The 18,362-nt window shown below is 40.2% G+C and overlaps 2 protein-coding genes across 2 annotated transcripts; both read left to right on the top strand.

Annotated features, from left to right (window-relative positions):
- LOC144637210 (exonuclease 1-like) lies at window positions 1–18,318 on the top strand. The gene is made up of 13 exons (XM_078496339.1): window positions 1–115; window positions 383–670; window positions 1,526–1,645; window positions 2,325–2,448; window positions 2,864–3,001; window positions 4,531–4,740; window positions 11,916–12,097; window positions 13,087–13,183; window positions 13,564–13,994; window positions 14,651–15,395; window positions 16,364–16,400; window positions 16,913–17,060; window positions 17,786–18,318. Exons 2-13 carry the CDS (start codon window positions 507–509, stop codon window positions 17,814–17,816), a joined length of 2,427 nt encoding a protein of 808 aa, XP_078352465.1. The 5' UTR covers window positions 1–115; window positions 383–506; the 3' UTR covers window positions 17,817–18,318.
- LOC144635448 (uncharacterized) lies at window positions 9,994–11,435 on the top strand. Its single transcript, XM_078494556.1, has one exon. It carries the CDS (start codon window positions 9,994–9,996, stop codon window positions 11,344–11,346), a length of 1,353 nt encoding a protein of 450 aa, XP_078350682.1. The 3' UTR covers window positions 11,347–11,435.
- Window positions 18,319–18,362: the final 44 nt, after the last annotated feature.

Below are 18,362 nucleotides of genomic sequence, written 5' to 3'. Positions count from 1 at the left end.
GCCAAATTTTGTAAACTCGTGTTGTGTTCCTCCAGAGTTTTCGCCTTTTATTTCCTGAATGTGTCGCTAAAACAACGGAAAACTTAATCGGGATGTTGAATGAATTATAGAAAAGGTAAGAGTATAACTCTGTGTGCATCTGTTTTGTCGAAAGCGTCGAATTAACAGCTTTGTAGAAGTTGCTTAGTATAAATGGCGTCGTCCATGCATGGTGTGTCACGTCTTTGCGATTTGTTTTGTTTGCGTTTTGCCGTTTTTTCACCTTCCGCCCATGAGAAAGTTGACTTGGATCACTGTAATACACTTTTGTTTATGCTCTATGTCAAAAAGAAAGTTGAAAACTTCTCCAAATGCAGATATTTGATGCTTTCATTCTTTGCAGGCTTGATTTCGTCGTGTGCCGTGGTGATGGCGTCGCGATTACAATGATGTCGAGAGAAATACTTTATAATTTTTACACACTTCACAGTAAAACAAATCATTCTTGGTGATAAAGACACCGAAAGATGGGGATCCAAGGCTTACTACCCTTACTGAAGCCAATCCAGAAGCCTGTTTCAATCGCTGAAGATTTTGCAGGTCAGGTGATCGGGGTGGACGCCTACTGCTGGCTTCATAAAGGAGCTTATGGATGTGCTATGGAACTGGTAGAAGGAAAGAAAAGCTTTATGTATGTGTCACTGAACATGTATTTCTTAGAATATGCATTTCGAGAAATTTAACTTATACTTCGTAAGCACAAAACTGATTTTTTTGTGCATTGATCAGTTGCTTGGATCAATACACTTGCTAAAAATGATTTCTTTTTTCAACACATAATTTTTGATTTTGATCCAGTCAACTACATGTACATGTCTGCCAATGGGTCATTCGATTTTATATTCACCCCCCCCCCCCCCTTCATTAACGGGTTAAGTCAAAATTTCCCCCCTAAGAAAAAAACATTAAAGTACTAACATGATACCTCCCTCAGAAACAAACAAAACCTTTATTTGTAAACCTCGATTTAACGAGCCTCTATATAACGAAGTCCTCGATATAACGATTGATATTCTTCGCCCCAGTAATAGTAAAATTATGGAAAAGAACCTCTATATAACAAAACCTCGTTATAACAAACGTATTTTGCCATTTCCTTGGCCCTTCGCTATATCGAGGTTCCACTGTACCATCATTGAAAGCTAACCATAAACAGGCTAACAGAGTACTATTCAGGATAACCAGAGTGCACCTTCCACTCCGGGTTAGCTACTTTGGTTAGCCTAAAAAGCACTATGGTAAACCTCAATATCAATAATAAATATTGATCTGCTTGCCACTGGTCGCTAAATTAAGCTTATGCTTTCAATCCTTCTACTCAATTAAATTTGCCACTATGACTTAGGTACCAATTTAGTCGCCAGCTCCAAAATTTTAGTCGCCATGGCGACTAAAATGGTCTTAACTTGGAGGGTTGCTGCACCTCCCATGAGTACATTTGTATTTAATATTTATTGTAGCTTGCCATCTGTGAATTTTGTTTTAGATACATAAATTACATCTTGAAACGTGTCAACATGCTGCTGCATTTCAATGTAAAGCCAATTCTAGTCTTTGATGGATCTTATCTACCCTCCAAGGCTGGACAAGAAGAACGACGAAGAAAGTAAGTGTCATGCGTCAAATACATGAACATTGTTAAAGGAAAGTAAATAGTACCCTTTTGCATGCCTATAGTAGGATACTGCGTCTCTTTTCTAGACTTTTCACTTGAACATCCAACCTTGTTCTCAGAATGTAGCCCCATTTAGTGTGTCTGTTTAATATATTTTAAAAGGCCCTTTTAAAATTAACCTAAATGACAGTTTTCCCTACCTTTTCCTATACTCTAGCTTGTGAAATCCCTATGCTTTTATACATGTATATTTTGTGGTTTACCCTTGGTACAATTTTGTAGTTTCCTTTGTTCTTGTGTATGGTAATACAATTGTATATGATAATGAAATTTATATGAAAAAAAGGGAATACCAAATTGTACCTAGGGTAAAATTGAACCTCAGTTTGTACATTTGTACCTTGAAACTAAAAAAGGTACCCATTTTGGGCAAAACCTTTCCATGTCGTCTACTATAAGAAGTTCCCCCCCCCCCCCTTCCAGGAGTATTTCTACTTCTCCCTTTATGTCCCATCACAGGAAAGTAAGTACCAGTACAAGTACCTTATGAAAGTGACAATGAATTTTGTGATGTCAGAGGGTGTTGTATTGAGTTGACATTTTGGCTTAATTAAAATCTATACAGATGACTGTATTTTCACTTAAATAACAATATCTTTACTTTTGATAGGACAAGACAAGAAAACAAGGCCAAAGGTTTGGCTTTTCTGCGAGCTGGTAATAGACAACAGGCCCAAGAATGCTTCCAGAAGTGTGTTGATATCACTCCAGAGATGGCTCTTGAAGTCGTTAAGGTTTGTTGTTTTGTGAGATGTGATGTGTGAGTTGTGAGATGCGAAATGTGAGAAGTGAGATAAAAGACTGCAGGATGTGAGATACTGTACCATGACACTGATCTTCATGTTAAGGGATCAGTTACATCTTTTTACTTTTTAAGTGTCTTGAACATTATTTTTTATGGAGTCATCTTTATTTCATTTGATACTATAGACCTTAAAATACAAAGTTAAATTTTTGGTAAGTCCTCTTTGTGACTTCAGGTGTACCCTATACATGTGATTTGCCTCAAAATATCTAATAGATGCCAGATAACTTCATGAATGTGTAATACAATCAACTTACACATGAAAATTAATGTATTAAATGTGTAGCGTGTAACCAGAATTATTTTTTCTCATTCATGGAAAATTGGTGCAATTTATTTTATAGGAATGTAGGAAGAAGGGTGTGGACTGTATTGTAGCACCTTATGAGGCTGATGCCCAATTGGCATATCTTATGAAAGCTGGAATAGCTCAGGCCATTATATCTGAAGACTCAGATTTACTTGTGTATGGATGCCAAAAGGTAGAGGGTGTGCAAATTGAGGATAGTTAACAACTATTCACCAAAGTAGAGGTGGCTAGTGGTGGATATTTACCTCCGCTTCGTGGCTTGGTTAATATCCACCATTAGCCACCAACACTGAGGTGAATAGCTGTTTTAGTCTATACTGTACTAAAATAGTGAGATAATATAACCCAAAAGGATGATTTGTGACTAATTTATTCCTGCAACGATTACAGTTTTCTCACCCGTTGCTTGGAAGTGAATAGCGAAGGATATTTGGAGTTTGCGTAGCCAATCAGTACGCGCCAAAAACGCTATACACTGTTTTAGTATTCTAAATAAATACTGTATGTATGCCACAGTGTATTTCTCTTGAACTCTGTCAGTTGTTTTGTTATGAACTGGCTGGTGTACATGTGGATCTCTCCCCCAGCTCACACCCCTCTCATCCTGAGTTGAGTCAGCCATATAGTTGGGCTGCACCACTGGCAACACCAACCAGGTGCAGATTCATGAACACTGGTTGCCGTTTTTTGATAACACAAGCACTGAGGGCACATGCTTTTAGAGGGCTGTAAGGACGTGCTCCCCAAGGAAAACTTTTAGACTTCAATTCCCTAAAGTACTAATGTTGACCAGTTACATTTTTCTCAGATGAAGCATTTCAATTTGACAGATAACGTTGTTGAAAGGTGGTTTTCCATTAAAAACAGTAATAGTGAAAGATTTAGATATACACAAGCAAGTCTGAAAGAAGAAGTACAAGAATAAGTTTGATTGTTTAGAGCATGAAATGCTACTAATCAGACAATTGTCACCATCTCTAAATGTCCAATCAGACTCAATCCAAGCCAAACTATTTGCGTGACATCGCATATTTTATTATGTTAATCTTAAGCAAACATTTTCTGACAGTTTATTCTTTTCTTTTTTTGAACTTGAAAATGGCGTCATGGTGACTCTGTAACATCGTTCGTTTTTATCGTTTATTTTTACTTAATAGTGAAAAAGTTCTTAAAAAAGCAAGTCTGGGATAGGGAAGGGATTTTAGGTGTCTAGTCTAGTATAGGGTTGTGAAATCAGCTGAACATTGTTTGGTATAGGATATGGTTCCAGTGTCCCAGCGGGACATCGCCACCCAAAAGTATAGAGAGTGCCCCCCCTTCCCCCCAGGAGCAGTCCTGGATTGAGCCCTGGCCGGTCATCGTGTTGTGTCCTTGGGCAAGACACTTTACTCTCAAAGTTCCTCTCTCCACTCAGGTGTATAAGTGGTTGCTATTGAAAAGGTTTGGCACCTTTAGCATGAAGAGACAGGATTTATACTGCAAAGGTTACTTGTTCCAAGAAAACATGAATCTTTGTAACTGCATGAGTGATAAGCATCAAATTTCTCCTCACAGTATCCATACAAAATCATAAGAAAATGTCATGAGAATTAACAAAGTGGTCACCAAAGTAAACGTGCCTTGATATTTAACAAAATCTCCCAACTGTACTACAAGTCAATGTATGAAGACTAGTTAGGAGAATTTGCACATTTTTTCCAGGTAATCTTCAAGATGGATGCCTATGGTCACGGTTTAGCAGTTGATCTGGCAGATCTTTCCAAGTTAACAAAGCTCAAGCTACATGAGTTCACTCAAGAGAAGTTCCGACACATGTGTATATTGTCTGGCTGTGATTATCTGCCTTCCATAAAGGGCATTGGTCTCCAAACAGCTATTAAACTGCTGCGCAAATCATCCAGTGTTCACAAGGTTGGTTGCTGTTAGCATTTCGACGCTTTACTCTCAACTTTCCCCAAGAAAGTTTTTTTCTAAATTTTTTTATAAATTTTACGTAAATTAAAAGAGGTCCTTTTTTTCTTTTTTTTTTTTCTTCATTTTTACCAATTGTAGAGCTAAACTCAGTAAGCACATAATGATTACCTATAGCCAGGTGAAGTGTACTTTCATGCTGTGCTTGCTAAGATCTGCTATATACTGGTAACCTGCGCTGTTCTTGAAGTCTCGAACTAGCAAACATTCCATGTAGCTAGGCGGATGTTGGTTTTAGGCACGAGCAGACTATCTGTCGTACTCCTGACTTCCTGAGGGCTTTCATCAGAAGTAGTCATGTAGCCAGTTGGTTGGCTCAAGGCCACTATAGGGTCTGCAGTTGTTGTAGCATTAGTTGTCATCTCCGTAACAAGTCCGGGGTGGAGTTGTTAGCACCACGCCCAACCCCCAACCTGGAGGACCAGGTGGTGATTTTTGTCTGGTCTCTACCCGTAACGGTAACCTTCCCGACTTGGTTGGACCTACACGGCATAGTTCACAATGGTCTCTGAGACACGCAAGCCTCCCCACCTTGTCAAGCTAATAGCACAATGGGAGGAAGTTCTGCTACATACAGTACCACTTAAAAAAGGCCACCCACTCTCGAGTCGACATTCTCATCTCAAAGAACGAAACACTCGTCTCGCAAGAAGCTAAAAAAGCTCTAAGTACACGGTTCTAATCACTCGTGAGATTTTAATTCCCTGTTGTTAACCATACACGAGCATCGCCAAGAAAAGATTGCATGTAGTTGAAGCGACGTTTGACATGTCGACCAGTCAAGCGAGTTTCTTTCTTACTAAAATATCGCTTGTACTTCTAAGCAAAAGTCGTATTCATGGAAATGCTACAAAATTTTATGTTTAAAATCGAAATCATTTCGTTCGTGGCTTTTTAGGGCGGATTAAACCTGAATCTGAATGAAATTTTAGGAGGTTTAAAGAAGGGATTGAAGCGCCACCAAACAGTGGACACCCACGCAAGAGCACTCCAGGTTGTCAGCGGACTTTCTGGTGTCTCTCTCCTCCGCAGAGGCTCCTTCAGTGGGGAAAGGCGAAAAACACGAAAAATAAAAAATAGGAGGAGCTCCGCACGCTTACTTTTCATCTCTTCCCATTTCCCAGTAGGCTCGATTTCCAGCCGTTCTGGGAGTCCGGTACGTCATCCTCCTCCCAACGAACAAAACGGCTGGAAATCGAGCCTTATTTCCCAGCCCGTACGAAAAAATAAGAGGCCTCCGCGGAGGAGAGAGATCATGTGTCCATCTACCAATTTTTAACTAAAAAATTCTAATTTTAAAATCACATTAAATCTCCAATACAGTTGAACCCTGGTAACTCGAACTCTGAAGGGAAACGAAAAACAGTTCGAGTTAGCGAGGTTTTCGAGTTAACCGAGTAAAAATGACTGAAAACGGGTCCAAGGGACATGGAAGTTAGTTCGAGTTACAGGAGTTGTTCGAGTTATCCGAGTTCGAGTTACCGGGGTTCTACTGTATTTCTAATTTCTCTGAATTTTTCTCATTCTTAAAAACAACTATCTTCTCCCAACATCCCCAAAAATCCCCCCAAAAATTTACAAAAACACCGTTAACATACAGTCAACTCTCTCGGGACCGGCTGCGACCGTCCGTCTTAGAGAGGTGGCTGTCTTATAGGAAGTTAAGTTACAGTAAAATGACTGAAAAACAGCAGGGACGGGACCAAGAGGAGGTGTAGAGGTGTAGAGTTGACTGTAGATATATGGGATAATGTAAGCGATTTTGGATTCCTTGAAACGCGAACGAGCTATTTCCGTTAAACTCCTGTTAAGCTGTGAAATGAAAAAAGAAACGACCTTCAGAGTTTCCTGTCGTGCATAGTTTAACAAAAATTTAACGATCGATCTCAGCAAGCTTTGTTGTCGCTAAAAGTGCGTGCGATATGGAACATCAAAAACTTTTGCCAAACAATGTATAATGTAGAAGAGATTTAATGTTTTTATGTTTGATCTCTAAAGCTTTCAGGTCGTGCTTAGATTCTTCGCCTAAATAGAAGTGCGGTTTCAGACCGGTTAGCCTCACTTAGATAAAATGTTTTTTCGTTTAGCCTTTCTATAAGGATTTGGCTTTCTGGCTTGCATTGTTTGCATGGCTAATCTATGTACTAATTACTAGTGGTAACCACAGGTTAGAAAGTGCGGGCCTCGATGCAGTTAAGAGAAGGTACTGGGAGGGAAGTGTTTTTTATTAGTTTGGAAGGTCGAGTAACGCGTAACGCTTAAGTCACGAATGTTTTTTATCGTTTCCTATTGCCGCGAACCAATCAGAGTTGTTTTTTTGATTGACAGTTTTGCGAAGTGTAGTCGACCACGCGGTGTGAATTGAGATGTGATTTTCCTCCATCGGCAAACTCGCTTTGTTGTCAGTGTTATAAGGAATTTCTCGAGAATAACCGTTGTTGGAATCATTCGCTTTCCCGTAGTTTATCTGTGATACAATCACAGCAGATCTTCTCAAAAGCAACACCTATAAAACAACGTCTGCAAAACGTTATGTCTGCAAGACAGAAGCCTCGATCTAATGTGACAAACTGTTGATTTTTCGCATTCTTATCGCTCTTGGAGACAAGATTTTTCTCTTCCGGTGTTACGACAAACTGTCGTGATTGACACATTTTTTGCATTCCGGTCGTTCTTAGTGGAAGAACAAAATTTTCAACTTCCGGTTTGCAGATAGCCTTTATAAACGTGGCGCGCACGCGTAATACGCAATCCGCTGGTCACTGTCAAGATTAGGGTTGCGGGCCTCTCTTGGGCCCGCAAAAACTTTAGGGCAAACAACTTCTCACTGTGCCCAAATAACGGTAATATGCGAGCCATTTCGGTTTGCCTAAAAAGTATATTGGTTAGTTAGCGCTAAATAATATAAATTGGTATGAAAATGTTATTTTTTTCTTTATGGTCATCAGTTATTATTTTAAAAGCCATGTAAGTGTCCGGTCAAAATGACCGGTGTCACAGCGGATTTTGTCCCCCCGCCGATTTTGTCCCCCCGGACCAAATCCGCTAGCGGATATCGACCCCCCTGGACAATATCCGCTAGCCAATATTGACCCCCCTTCGCCGAATTTGTCCCCCCCTCAACAATTGTTATTTAAGCTTTGTTTCCCTCTTACTTAGTAAACTTTCCATTTGCAAACTTTTTTTCAACGTTCCCTCGAATGACAACACTAAACTTGTTATAATTCTGCCATATTTATTATAGTAAATAAAGTAACTTCTTATAATAGCGATGCAATTTTTCGTTCTATGCTGCGTCTCTAAGTTATTTCAGAAATTTACTATAATTCATTGCAAAGCTTGTCGTAAACAAAAGACCTGACTAAAGACAGCGTCTAACTACGGTTCCTGTTAGCAATGAATCGAAAACGTTAATCTTGTCTAACAACGAGAGAATATTAAACACACAACAGTAAATGTGTTTTTATACTTTCGGTATAAGAATAATTATCATACCGTGAACTCGTATTTACTCTAGTTTCACAACTAATTCAAAGAAGGGATAAAACTCGCGTTTGCGCTTTTTGTGAAAATCTTTTTATTTCAAGTTTACAACTTTTAACAAAGCTTATGCTACAAAAAACACTTCTTATGCTGCAAAAGTTGAGAAAACTGCTCTTTGTTTTATCGGCAAGCGAAAAACTGTTTAATGTCGGAAGCTATTTAGAAGAAATCTATTTTCTAGAGTAAAAGTCGAGAAAACTGCTCTTTGTTTTATCAGCAAGCGAAAAACTATTTTAATGTCGGAAGCTATTTAGAAGAAATCTATTGTCTAAAGTAAAAACAAAAAGAATTTCCCAATGTAATTAGAGTCCAGTAATCTTATTGTCCTGTATCTTTTCAGGTTTTTGTAAATTCACTCAACCGAACATTTATTTTAATAAACTAACTTGACACTGGGACTTGTCATCCGAACATTGTTTATTATAATTTCAGACGTATACAACAAACTAACAAAAAAAAGCAATTGTAAATTTGGTTCTGCACTTTAGCCTAGGATCAACAAAAATGACACTTGATTTTCGATTGGAAAACGTTGCTTCGGGCCGTGTTGAGAATAACAGATTTTCTAATGCGCATGCATGTTGTGTTTGGTAAACACCGAGACTTACCTCGTCTATTTCGTCTTTTCAATGTTCATGAAATAGTCGTATTATTGAAATAGTCGTATTAACATCTAATCATCTTTTCTTTTATTCGTTTACGACTCCAGGAGTACGATAGCGAAGTATTATCACTTTTGACGTGGGGTCAAAATTCGCGAAGGGGGGACAAAATCCGCTAGCAAATATTGACTCCCGGGGGTCCATATCTGCTAGCGGATTTTGACCGGGGGGACAAAATCCAGGGGGGGACAAAAACGGCTAGAACACCGGCACACCGAAACTTTGTCCAGACAAACTGTCATCTTGACCGGACATTGTCCGTTGACCGGCCGTTACTTTGAGCCCATACTGAATTTGAATGATGTAATACCGTAGAATTCCGGTTATAAGCCCTGGGCTTATACAACTTCGTAAGGGGTTTTGGGTGGGCTTAAAAGCGGAGGGGCTTATATCCGGGAGGGCTTATAAGCGGAATGAAAAAAACGTTTCAAAACGAGCCACGGGAGTGTTGATGACAATACGTTTTTAAGTTAAAAACACATAATAAAGCAACATTTAGCCCTATTCAGTACTGTCATCTGGTAGAGGGGGGCCTATATCCGGGGGGGCTTATAACCGGATGTATTTTTTTGTTTCCAGGATGATGGGCCTATAACCGGGGGGGCTTATAAGCGGGGAGGCTTATAACCGGAATTCTACGGTATGTATTCACTCAAATATAAGGCATATAACACGCTTTTATGTGGCATAGTGATGCAAAAACGCTGCTTAAATCTTACGATTCCGTATTTTCATTCCATAAGAACTTTACGCGGCGATTGCAAAGACGCCCCAAATCCATGTGATGAGAATTTTTTCTTTCAAATTCAGTCACACCAGACAAATTCACATGGAAATTAATGTGTTTTTTCCAGATAGACAAAGGAAAAATTCCCTAGAGACCATCGCATGAACTGAAGTGGGCAATTTACATAGTTCGTTGCTAAAAAAAAGTCTATAACCCATACTCATTACCAACGCGACCTGTAGTTTGTTAGTGGTCAAAACGATGCAGAACAAGCTGCCATCGAACAAATATCTTAGGAAAGCATGGATTGTTTTAATTGCAATTATGCTGGCCATTTTGTTCATTCTTGCACGGAGAAACACAATCATAAACAACAGATACATGGACATCCTTAGATCAAATTTTCGGACGCTCAACGCAAGTAACCAGTTGAGCAGTTTTCCAAGCAGCGAGGCAGGCAACGAAAAGCGAAGTCCTGGTAAAAAGATTATTATCGCGTTTCGTTACTGGGAACAACTTACAAAAGCAACCCAAAATTTGTTGGATCTGACAGCCCTTGCTGCGTATGGTGGGCGACAAGTTGTCGTTCCATTTGTAAAAGATTCGCAGTTTTACGGTTCACCAGCGAAGCAGCGTTTCGAAACACTCGCACTGTACTATAACGTCACCGCGCTAAATCGCACCCTTCGTTCGCGTGGTCATGGCACGCTTATTAGCTGGAAAGAGTTCCAAGACGTCTGCCGAGGCAAACTAGATGTGCTGGTGCATTTTGATTACACATATCTTAGTAACAGTACAGCAGAGTTTCCTTGTAAAGATCCTCACTGGAACACTTTTCAAACATTTAACTTCACGGTTGGAAAAACAATTTGCGTGAATGTGTTTGCAGTTGACTCGATTGCAAAATTTGAGAATGAAGTCGTGAAAAGGCTTCCATGTGTTGGCTTGACTCTTTGGACGGGAAGCAACATTAAAAGTAGCAATGAGATGCGACGACATAGAACGAAGTTTAATTTGTCATCAGTTGTAGCAGACCGTATGAGCTATCGTGACGCTTCTGTTTTGTTTAGCTTAAAACTCATTCATCTCGCGCGAACTTTTATCGAAAGAAATCTTGCTCCATTCTTTGTCTCCGTTCACATTCGCGTAGAAAGAATCTTAGCAAAGCTTGCTAAGCTTGGAACTTCTTTAAATATTAGTATTGCCACGGTTGAGAAGTGTATATCAAATGTGACGACGCTAGTTCAAAGGTACAGGAATGTTAGTACGGCTCACATTCCTGTTTTTCTAGCCACTGATTTCGCAGACTATGGAAGTTGGTCACCAAGCGTAAAACTTGCACGACAGAACGCCAAGTCACTCATGAAGATTTTAGCTCCGTTACAACCGGTCATGTTTCAGCCCTCAGCTTACAATCTCACTGATCGAGGCGCCGTGGCTATTGTAGAAATGAATATTCTGGCGTCTGGGGAACATTTAGTTGTAGTTGGAGGCGGACATTTTCAAGACTTGGTAGTCAACCAATTTTTAAATAAGAAGAACAGCACTGACCAGAGGAATGCGCTCCTTGAACAAATTTGCCAATATGGCGTAGTCCGCAGGGCTTTACACTAACTTGTTTGGATGCCAGGCAGTGGGTTGGCAAGTACCAATGATCACTAGCCCACAAGGGCAAGTCACTAGTCCATCCCCCCCAAAAAAATTGAAAAATAAAATAAAAAAATAAATATAAAAGCGGAGTTTGAATCAGCTAATCTCTTAGCGCTATATTTGTTTGAGTCCACAAAAGTACATCTCTCCTTCACTACGACTGTAATGCACAATTTTTTTTTTTGAAAAAATAAAAAATAAAATAAACGAGATATCTTAGGTCTACCAGTATTTCTATTTCCAGGAATTAACCAATTATTTAAAGCATTACACTAACGATCTCATTCTTTGGAATAATAAAAAGTAACAGTACATGGAGAAAAACCGCCTAGTTCGAAAACGCTGGTTTGAATGGGGGGAGGGGGGGGGGGGGGAATTCCGATGAATTTCAAAACAAGTTTGATTTCAAAGTCAATTACTTGCATTACTTCCAGTTAATTGCTGCAATTCCTCCACGGAGCATAACTGGAGAAATTGGGTTTAGATCCCTAACAACCAAACCCTAACAATTCTTTATAAACGACTTTTCTTAGCTAATACGATCCCTGAGAATTGAAGCGAAGATGTACGTTCCTGAAGACTACGAGAAGAGCTTCAAACAAGCAGACGAGACGTTTTTATATCAGTTGGTGTTTGATCCTGTCTCCATGAAGCTAGTTCCTCTGAATGAGCTGCCGGAAGGCTTGCAGCCTGGCGATCTAGAGTTTGCTGGACCGTATCCTTATAATATAACAAGAAATCTAGTTAAAATTACCGTTTTTTCGTCGAATTCACATGCGCGACGCAAATACACGCAAATGGAAAGTGCAAGCGAGGTTCACATGTAGAACGCAAACGCAAGGAATGTAAGATACACAGACGCAGTTGAACTCTTTCAAGATGACGGACAGGTCGCGCTTCGCTGGCTTGCGCTTGCATTTGCATTAATAATGTTTACACTTGAAGCAAGTAAAAATGCAAGTGCAAGCCAGGTACAACCAAATGGACAATTTGCCATTCCTTGCACTCGCATTTACGCTTGGTTTGTGCTAGCTCACACGTGTTTGCGTTTACGCTTTCATTTGCAGCACGTGTGAATCAGGCCTGCGTTTTTCGTCAGCACATAAAATTCATTTCTTTGATAACCTTCCTTAGTATTGCCTCAGTAAAGAGACTTTTGCAAAAGAGACTTCTCTGGGTGCTCAATTTCCCCCTCGCTAGAATCACCAGTTTAATTGTAAATTCCACGCGAAAATCCTCATCCCGTCAACAACCACTCAGAGACACAAGGCAAATCTTTGTAGCCTGCGGAAAAAGCCTTGTTTAAATCCTCTTCTTTGGTCACTCATGCCATCCACACTCTCTCCTTCGCAGAGGCCTCTTTCGTGTTTCGAATGGGCTAGGAAATGGGGAGTGGTGAAAAGTAAGCCCGCAGAGACTGGAGAGAATCGAAACGAAAGCGCGCGGGGGTCGTCTCCCGAGCTCTCCCTATTTTTCCATTTTTCGTGTTATTCACCTTCTCCTACTGGAGCCTCTGCGGAGGAGAAAGCCATCCACACGACATTGACGCATAATTATAAATAAACTAAACTGGTATGATAATGACTAGCAGATGGATAATTATGTCTTTCTCGTAATTAATCCTGTAATCAAGCCAATTCATTCCTAGTACAGCTAAATATATTTTTTCTGGTGTTCAAGAGCGTTTTCTTAACAGACTGGCAGGTCAATGACCAGGGAAAAAGCCATAGGTATCGCACTCGGTAATATTAACCCTATTTCGGGTGAAGTGATGGCGGATTTCAGCCCTCAAAAGATCAAGGTATGTAGTGATAATCTTTGGCATTTTATGGGAGAAATGTTCGATATGCTCAACGTTATGACCTCCCGGCTCAGAATTCCGACAGAGGCGGAGGAGTTTACTAAGTAGCTCTCAGGGTTACGACTTTCGAGTACTGTTTCTTTTATGTCCTTGGGGTTGCTTTATTTTCGGGTAGTCGTTATTTTCAAGAAGAGGTCGCTGTCTTGAGTCAGTTGTGGTCCATTTTGGGTGACCGTTACTTCGGTTGTTCGTTTAACCGTGGAGTAGTTATAATTCACTCCATGACTCGAGTACAGCGACTCTTCAGATGTGCTTTTGATGTTTGTTTGTTGGACAGAATTCACATTTTTCCTAACGACAACCTTTTGTTTCTCACTAAGATCATCGATCTGGGATCTGGCCATAAATCAGATGACGACAGCCAATCACATGCCCTCACCCCAGTGTCCACGTCTTCTTTTGGTCACGCGGTCATGAGCAAGAGAGGGAAGACTGAGTACGACGTGCAGAAAAATCTCTCAGGATTGATGCTCAATTCACAACCGTCCGCTAAAACAAAGAAGCCTTTCGTCCCCCCGGGGCAGAAAAAAAAATCTGAAGAGGAAAGTGTCGATGATGATTCGCTTGTCAACATGTATACTACTCTGAAGCCGAGGCACAAGCTGCTGTATTCTCATGCACCAGCAGCGCATTTCCAACGCATGCTAACTGGCTCAGTGCCAGGTCACGGGATCAAGAGGTCAAAGTTCAAAAACCCATTTAAAATCCCTGGTCAGGAGGTCAAGTCACAAAATAAAGTTGAAATTAGTAGGTATGTAATTGTTGGGCAAAGGTGTTCTTCTTGAAGTGCGCCTCCCTTTTCTTCTTGTAATTTTAGTAGACACTAAATCTAAAATAGCACTGACATTAAAAAACATTTCACAACTTTCAACTACCATACGTTACTTTGCGTTACGTGTACGTTGCATTAAGATAGTACACTCAGTGCCAAGTTATTTAAATAGTGATGCATTTTTTACATGCTCTTCTATATGAAGCAAATGTAACAAAGGTAAGTAATGTAAGAAAATGTCCATTTTTGTAATATTTTAGATGACGATCCTGATAGCGTGTCGTGGCAATTGTATAGTGTGATTATCCGGGTGAGAGTAACCCTGGAAAAGACTGTTGTTGAAGACTGACGTTTCGACAACTCGAGCACAAGTCATCGTCGAGTCAGGAAGCTGACTTCGATGAAAGTTTTCGCTCGGACCCAGTTCCTTTTCCTGGACTTTTGCTCGGGTCGTGGAAAAGTCAGTTACCAAAAACTGCGCTTAATTGCTCTGCTCGCTGCAATCATTAAATAAAATGCGCATGGAAAAGCCACAAATTAATAAAAAAAATAGTTTGGAGTTAATGTTTCTAATCTGATCAGATCACCCAGTTTGCATTTGATAAGCTATTAATTGAACGTACGTCTTTCTAAAGGTATTTTAATATCAGCGGAAGACCTGACTCATCAGAGTGTAGCTCAGATGCAAAGGATCAAAGTCTTACAGGAGATGTACACTTGGAAACTGAAGATGACGAAGAAGATTCAACTACGACAAGTACATCACAACCCGGAGTTCTCCTTAGTGCGTTGAGAGACAACATGGAGCACGATTTATCAGAAAGTGAACTCCCCGAGGATTGTAGCGACATTAGAGATGTGGAGGAGAACAAAGAGAATGAACTTAGGACTTGCAGAGAGTCGAGCGAGAGTCCGATTGCTAACGTTAAAAAGTTCGAACTTTCCAAACGTAAGAGGGAGGAAGAAATTTCGAGTCAAGGAAGTGACTCTTCGCAGAAACTTGCGTGTTCTACTGAAAAACTGCAAGGGCAAAGCGTGTTAACAAGTCATTCGTCAAATATAAGCGATACCCTAAATGCCAACAGTGAGAAGTCTGTTGAGCCAAGTTTAGGTGACCTTTTTGGCTACAAACGATCTCTGAAGACAAGAAAACTCGATGATCATACATCGGAACCCTTGAAAGAGAACAGCAATGCTAAAGAGTGTACTGATGTGCGGCCAATTGAGGTGATTGATATCGATAGTGGGTACCTGTCAGACACGGAGATGAGTACAGATGGAGACACACCCACCCCTACACAGTCCTGTGCTGCGCGCCTGACCCCACCGTCCTTGGCAGGAAGTTTACCACAGAAACAAGGCAGTGCAGTAGGAACCAAGGTATGGCGCAGACGTGGTTTGTCTTCAGATTCCTTTGCACAAAACCTGTTAGAAATTTTTCCTACTCCATTGGTATTTAAATCGCTACGTCTTTGCATGCAAGATGGTAGAAAACAAAAGCATCCTCTTCAAACGATTAAGAAAAAGAAACTTCACGAATTAGTTTGGGTGGTGGTTATCAAATCATTGTTATCGATGGATTATGTTATATGAGGCCAAAATAAATTGAAAACAACTCGCTGAACTCGAGCGTTAGAGGCTGGTTCATACTTGTCCGACAAGCACTTGCATAAGAGCAAGCATAACCACAAGGATGTTCACACACTAGACCGTACATACGCAAGCGCAGTGCTTAAGAAATTTTGATGAATATTGCATGATAGGGGTCACGTCAACAGCCAAATCTTGTGCTTCTCTATCACGCCGTTCACACATGAATTAAGCACAAGCAAGGGCTTAGACGGATTCGGCTAACATGATTTTCCATGTTGCCACCCAATACAGACCACGCGATGATTCATTTGGGAGGTTACAATTGTGCGATTTTTTGCACCCAACTGAGTGCGCACGCGCGTGTACGAACATAACAGTTGTAACCTCCCAAATGAATAAATGAATAGGGCGGCAACACGGATGAAACACGTTAGCCAAAACCGTCATTTATTTGTTTGTGCCGTGCTTGTACTTATCGCACTACGGTTCACGCACGAGTTTTCTTATGTTCGTGCTATGCTTAGCTCACAATTGTGAACCAAGCTTAACGGGCGATTGTTTCTGCGTGCGTAATTATAGAAATAGAAAATGCACTAGCGTGTTTCCTTAGACTAGACTTTGTAAACACGAGAGTGAGTTTGGAAGCTCTCAGCTCTGGTTAATATGGCCAGAATTTCATAACACACTGGTACATGGACTGCCTGCTAATATTTCAGGGGTGTCTTAATTCATTTTGCTCTTTCTTTGTTCTGTAGACCATGAAGAAACTAATTCAGCTGAATCCTAAAGCAGGTAGGACCATTCTGTTTGCACGTTTGTATGGGTGATTTTTGGCTTGAACAGCGACCAGACGCTCTGAAAATGCGTTATCTGAGCGCAGTTAAAATATCACTTGTAGCTATTCTTGCACTGAGGACTGGATAGCTCGCATAAAAAAATCGCGAGAAATTTGCAATAAACTACGAACTTCCCGCATGCAGTGCAATTTTCACCCCTTTGCGTCGACGTGACAAATTGTGAAAAGTTGCCGCGGCAGTTGGAAACAAGCAGGTTTTTCCAGTTGAACATGTCTTTAAAAGCTAACTGAGGGCATGGTTTTCGAGGTAGGTTGCTAATAGTATCGTGACGTATCGTTTCGACGACTGGCTGACGTCACAACGTTCGGCTTACGCGACATTGCTTCGTGAGTGCTCGTGCCATGTTTTGATTGGTGAATGAAATTGGGACCCTCCCGATCTGGTAATTTCCGGTTTTAATTCAACGACGATGGTGAAAATGTATCTTTTTCTGTCTCACTTATAAAGGAAAAAGAACTACTGGTCTTGGCAGATGTCGCTCCATGGGAATAACAAAAAAGAAATCGAAGTCAAAGGGCTCGAAGGACTCACAGAACTCTGGTCCATCGTCAACTTTGTTTAGCTATTTTGAGTTCGACAGACGAAAGAAACCAAGGTGAGTAAATCCAGTGTTTGTTATAGTTTTAGACCTTGTCATAGAAAGCAACAGTCTCCCTGTTTTCACAGATGCAAGCCAAACAAAGCGAACAAAAGAGGAGCATAAGGACCGGCTTGTGTTTGGAAATCAATAAGGGCTTAAAGCTATTGAACAAGAGCGTTTTTCGAATGACTTTTGAACGATATTTAGTGCTTGCTTTAGTTTAAAGCAACTTTTGGAACATGCTTTTGCCAATCAGACTGAAGGCAGGACCGTTGGCCATCGGACAGTGGCCTACCAAAATTTGCAAATGTCAGCAAAAACACAGAAGTAGGACGGACGTCATGTCCGGCAAATTTTTTTTATCATAAGTAACAATATCATTTCGCAGCTGAAATAAAACGTAAATCTACCTTGAGAAAGGAAGGTACTATGATTATACACTGCTTGTCTTAAGTGCACTTTTGCTCAACTGTAAATAATAGAGTATAACTCCCATGTGATCATGCAGATGCCTCTCCCCTTAATTCTCGTGTGATGAATTACGATACCGAAGAAACCAAAATATCTCTTACAACACAACTTATCTCAAGAATGTAATCCCCTCCCCCCCCCCCCCCCCCAAAAAAAAAAGTCTTAACCCTACTTCACAGTTTTATTTTGGAGTAACCACTTAGACAGTGGACACAAAGTGTTTGGAAATGTATTTGTAGTACAATGATTTCCATCTTTTTTTTTTTCAGATTAGGTAGCGACAATAAAGATGATCTCTAATTCTTATTGGTGCAGTTTAGCGCCGTTTCTGCCCGCCGTGAACATCCAGCATCCAAGTGAGCCAAGGAAATGTGGATTTTGTGACACGCTTGTGGCAGATATCAGAGGAAACGCAAAAAATCTTCGGTACCTGGTATACTTCCTTGGACTAGCCTGCTCGGCAAGCACGGGGTTAAACTAAAGACACCTACCACGCAAAACTTAAAAAAAAGAAATTTGAGCTCTTAGCCAATAAATTCTTTTACATAAGAGTATGTTTATAATATTTTGAAATTTATTCCGCATTAGATAAGTGAATGAATATCCAATTTTAGTAGAACTCCAAATTATTCATTGATAGATAAATTTTGAAGCTGGCATGCGTGATAAATTTTTGATAAGTTTTTATTGTTATTATACAAGAATATGAAATGAGGCTTTGCACTTGTTATAGTTTGTTGAATAAATTTTAGTTCTTAACAGATAAGAACGAAGTGAAATAAAGAGACAAGTTTATTATTCAGCGATTTTATTTGATTTTCCCGCAATCTTTTTGCCTGTTAAGAT

This window comes from Oculina patagonica, chromosome 13 (genome assembly GCF_052425735.1).
Source record: "Oculina patagonica isolate OP01 chromosome 13, crgOcupat, whole genome shotgun sequence".
NCBI lineage: Eukaryota > Metazoa > Cnidaria > Anthozoa > Scleractinia > Oculinidae > Oculina > Oculina patagonica.
This window is presented reverse-complemented; position numbering and strand designations above follow the sequence as displayed.

Bases quoted from the DNA above. Each gene is read 5' to 3' on its own strand.
- LOC144635448 (XM_078494556.1), top strand. From the start codon at position 9,994: ATGCAGAACAAGCTGCCATCGAACAAATATCTTAGGAAAGCATGGATT.
- LOC144637210 (XM_078496339.1), top strand. From the start codon at position 507: ATGGGGATCCAAGGCTTACTACCCTTACTGAAGCCAATCCAGAAGCCT. The intron at 2,449-2,863 runs GTTTGTTGTTTT...TTTATTTTATAG, and splicing joins TGGCTCTTGAAGTCGTTAAG to GAATGTAGGAAGAAGGGTGT. The intron at 13,184-13,563 runs GTATGTAGTGAT...TTTCTCACTAAG, and splicing joins TCAGCCCTCAAAAGATCAAG to ATCATCGATCTGGGATCTGG.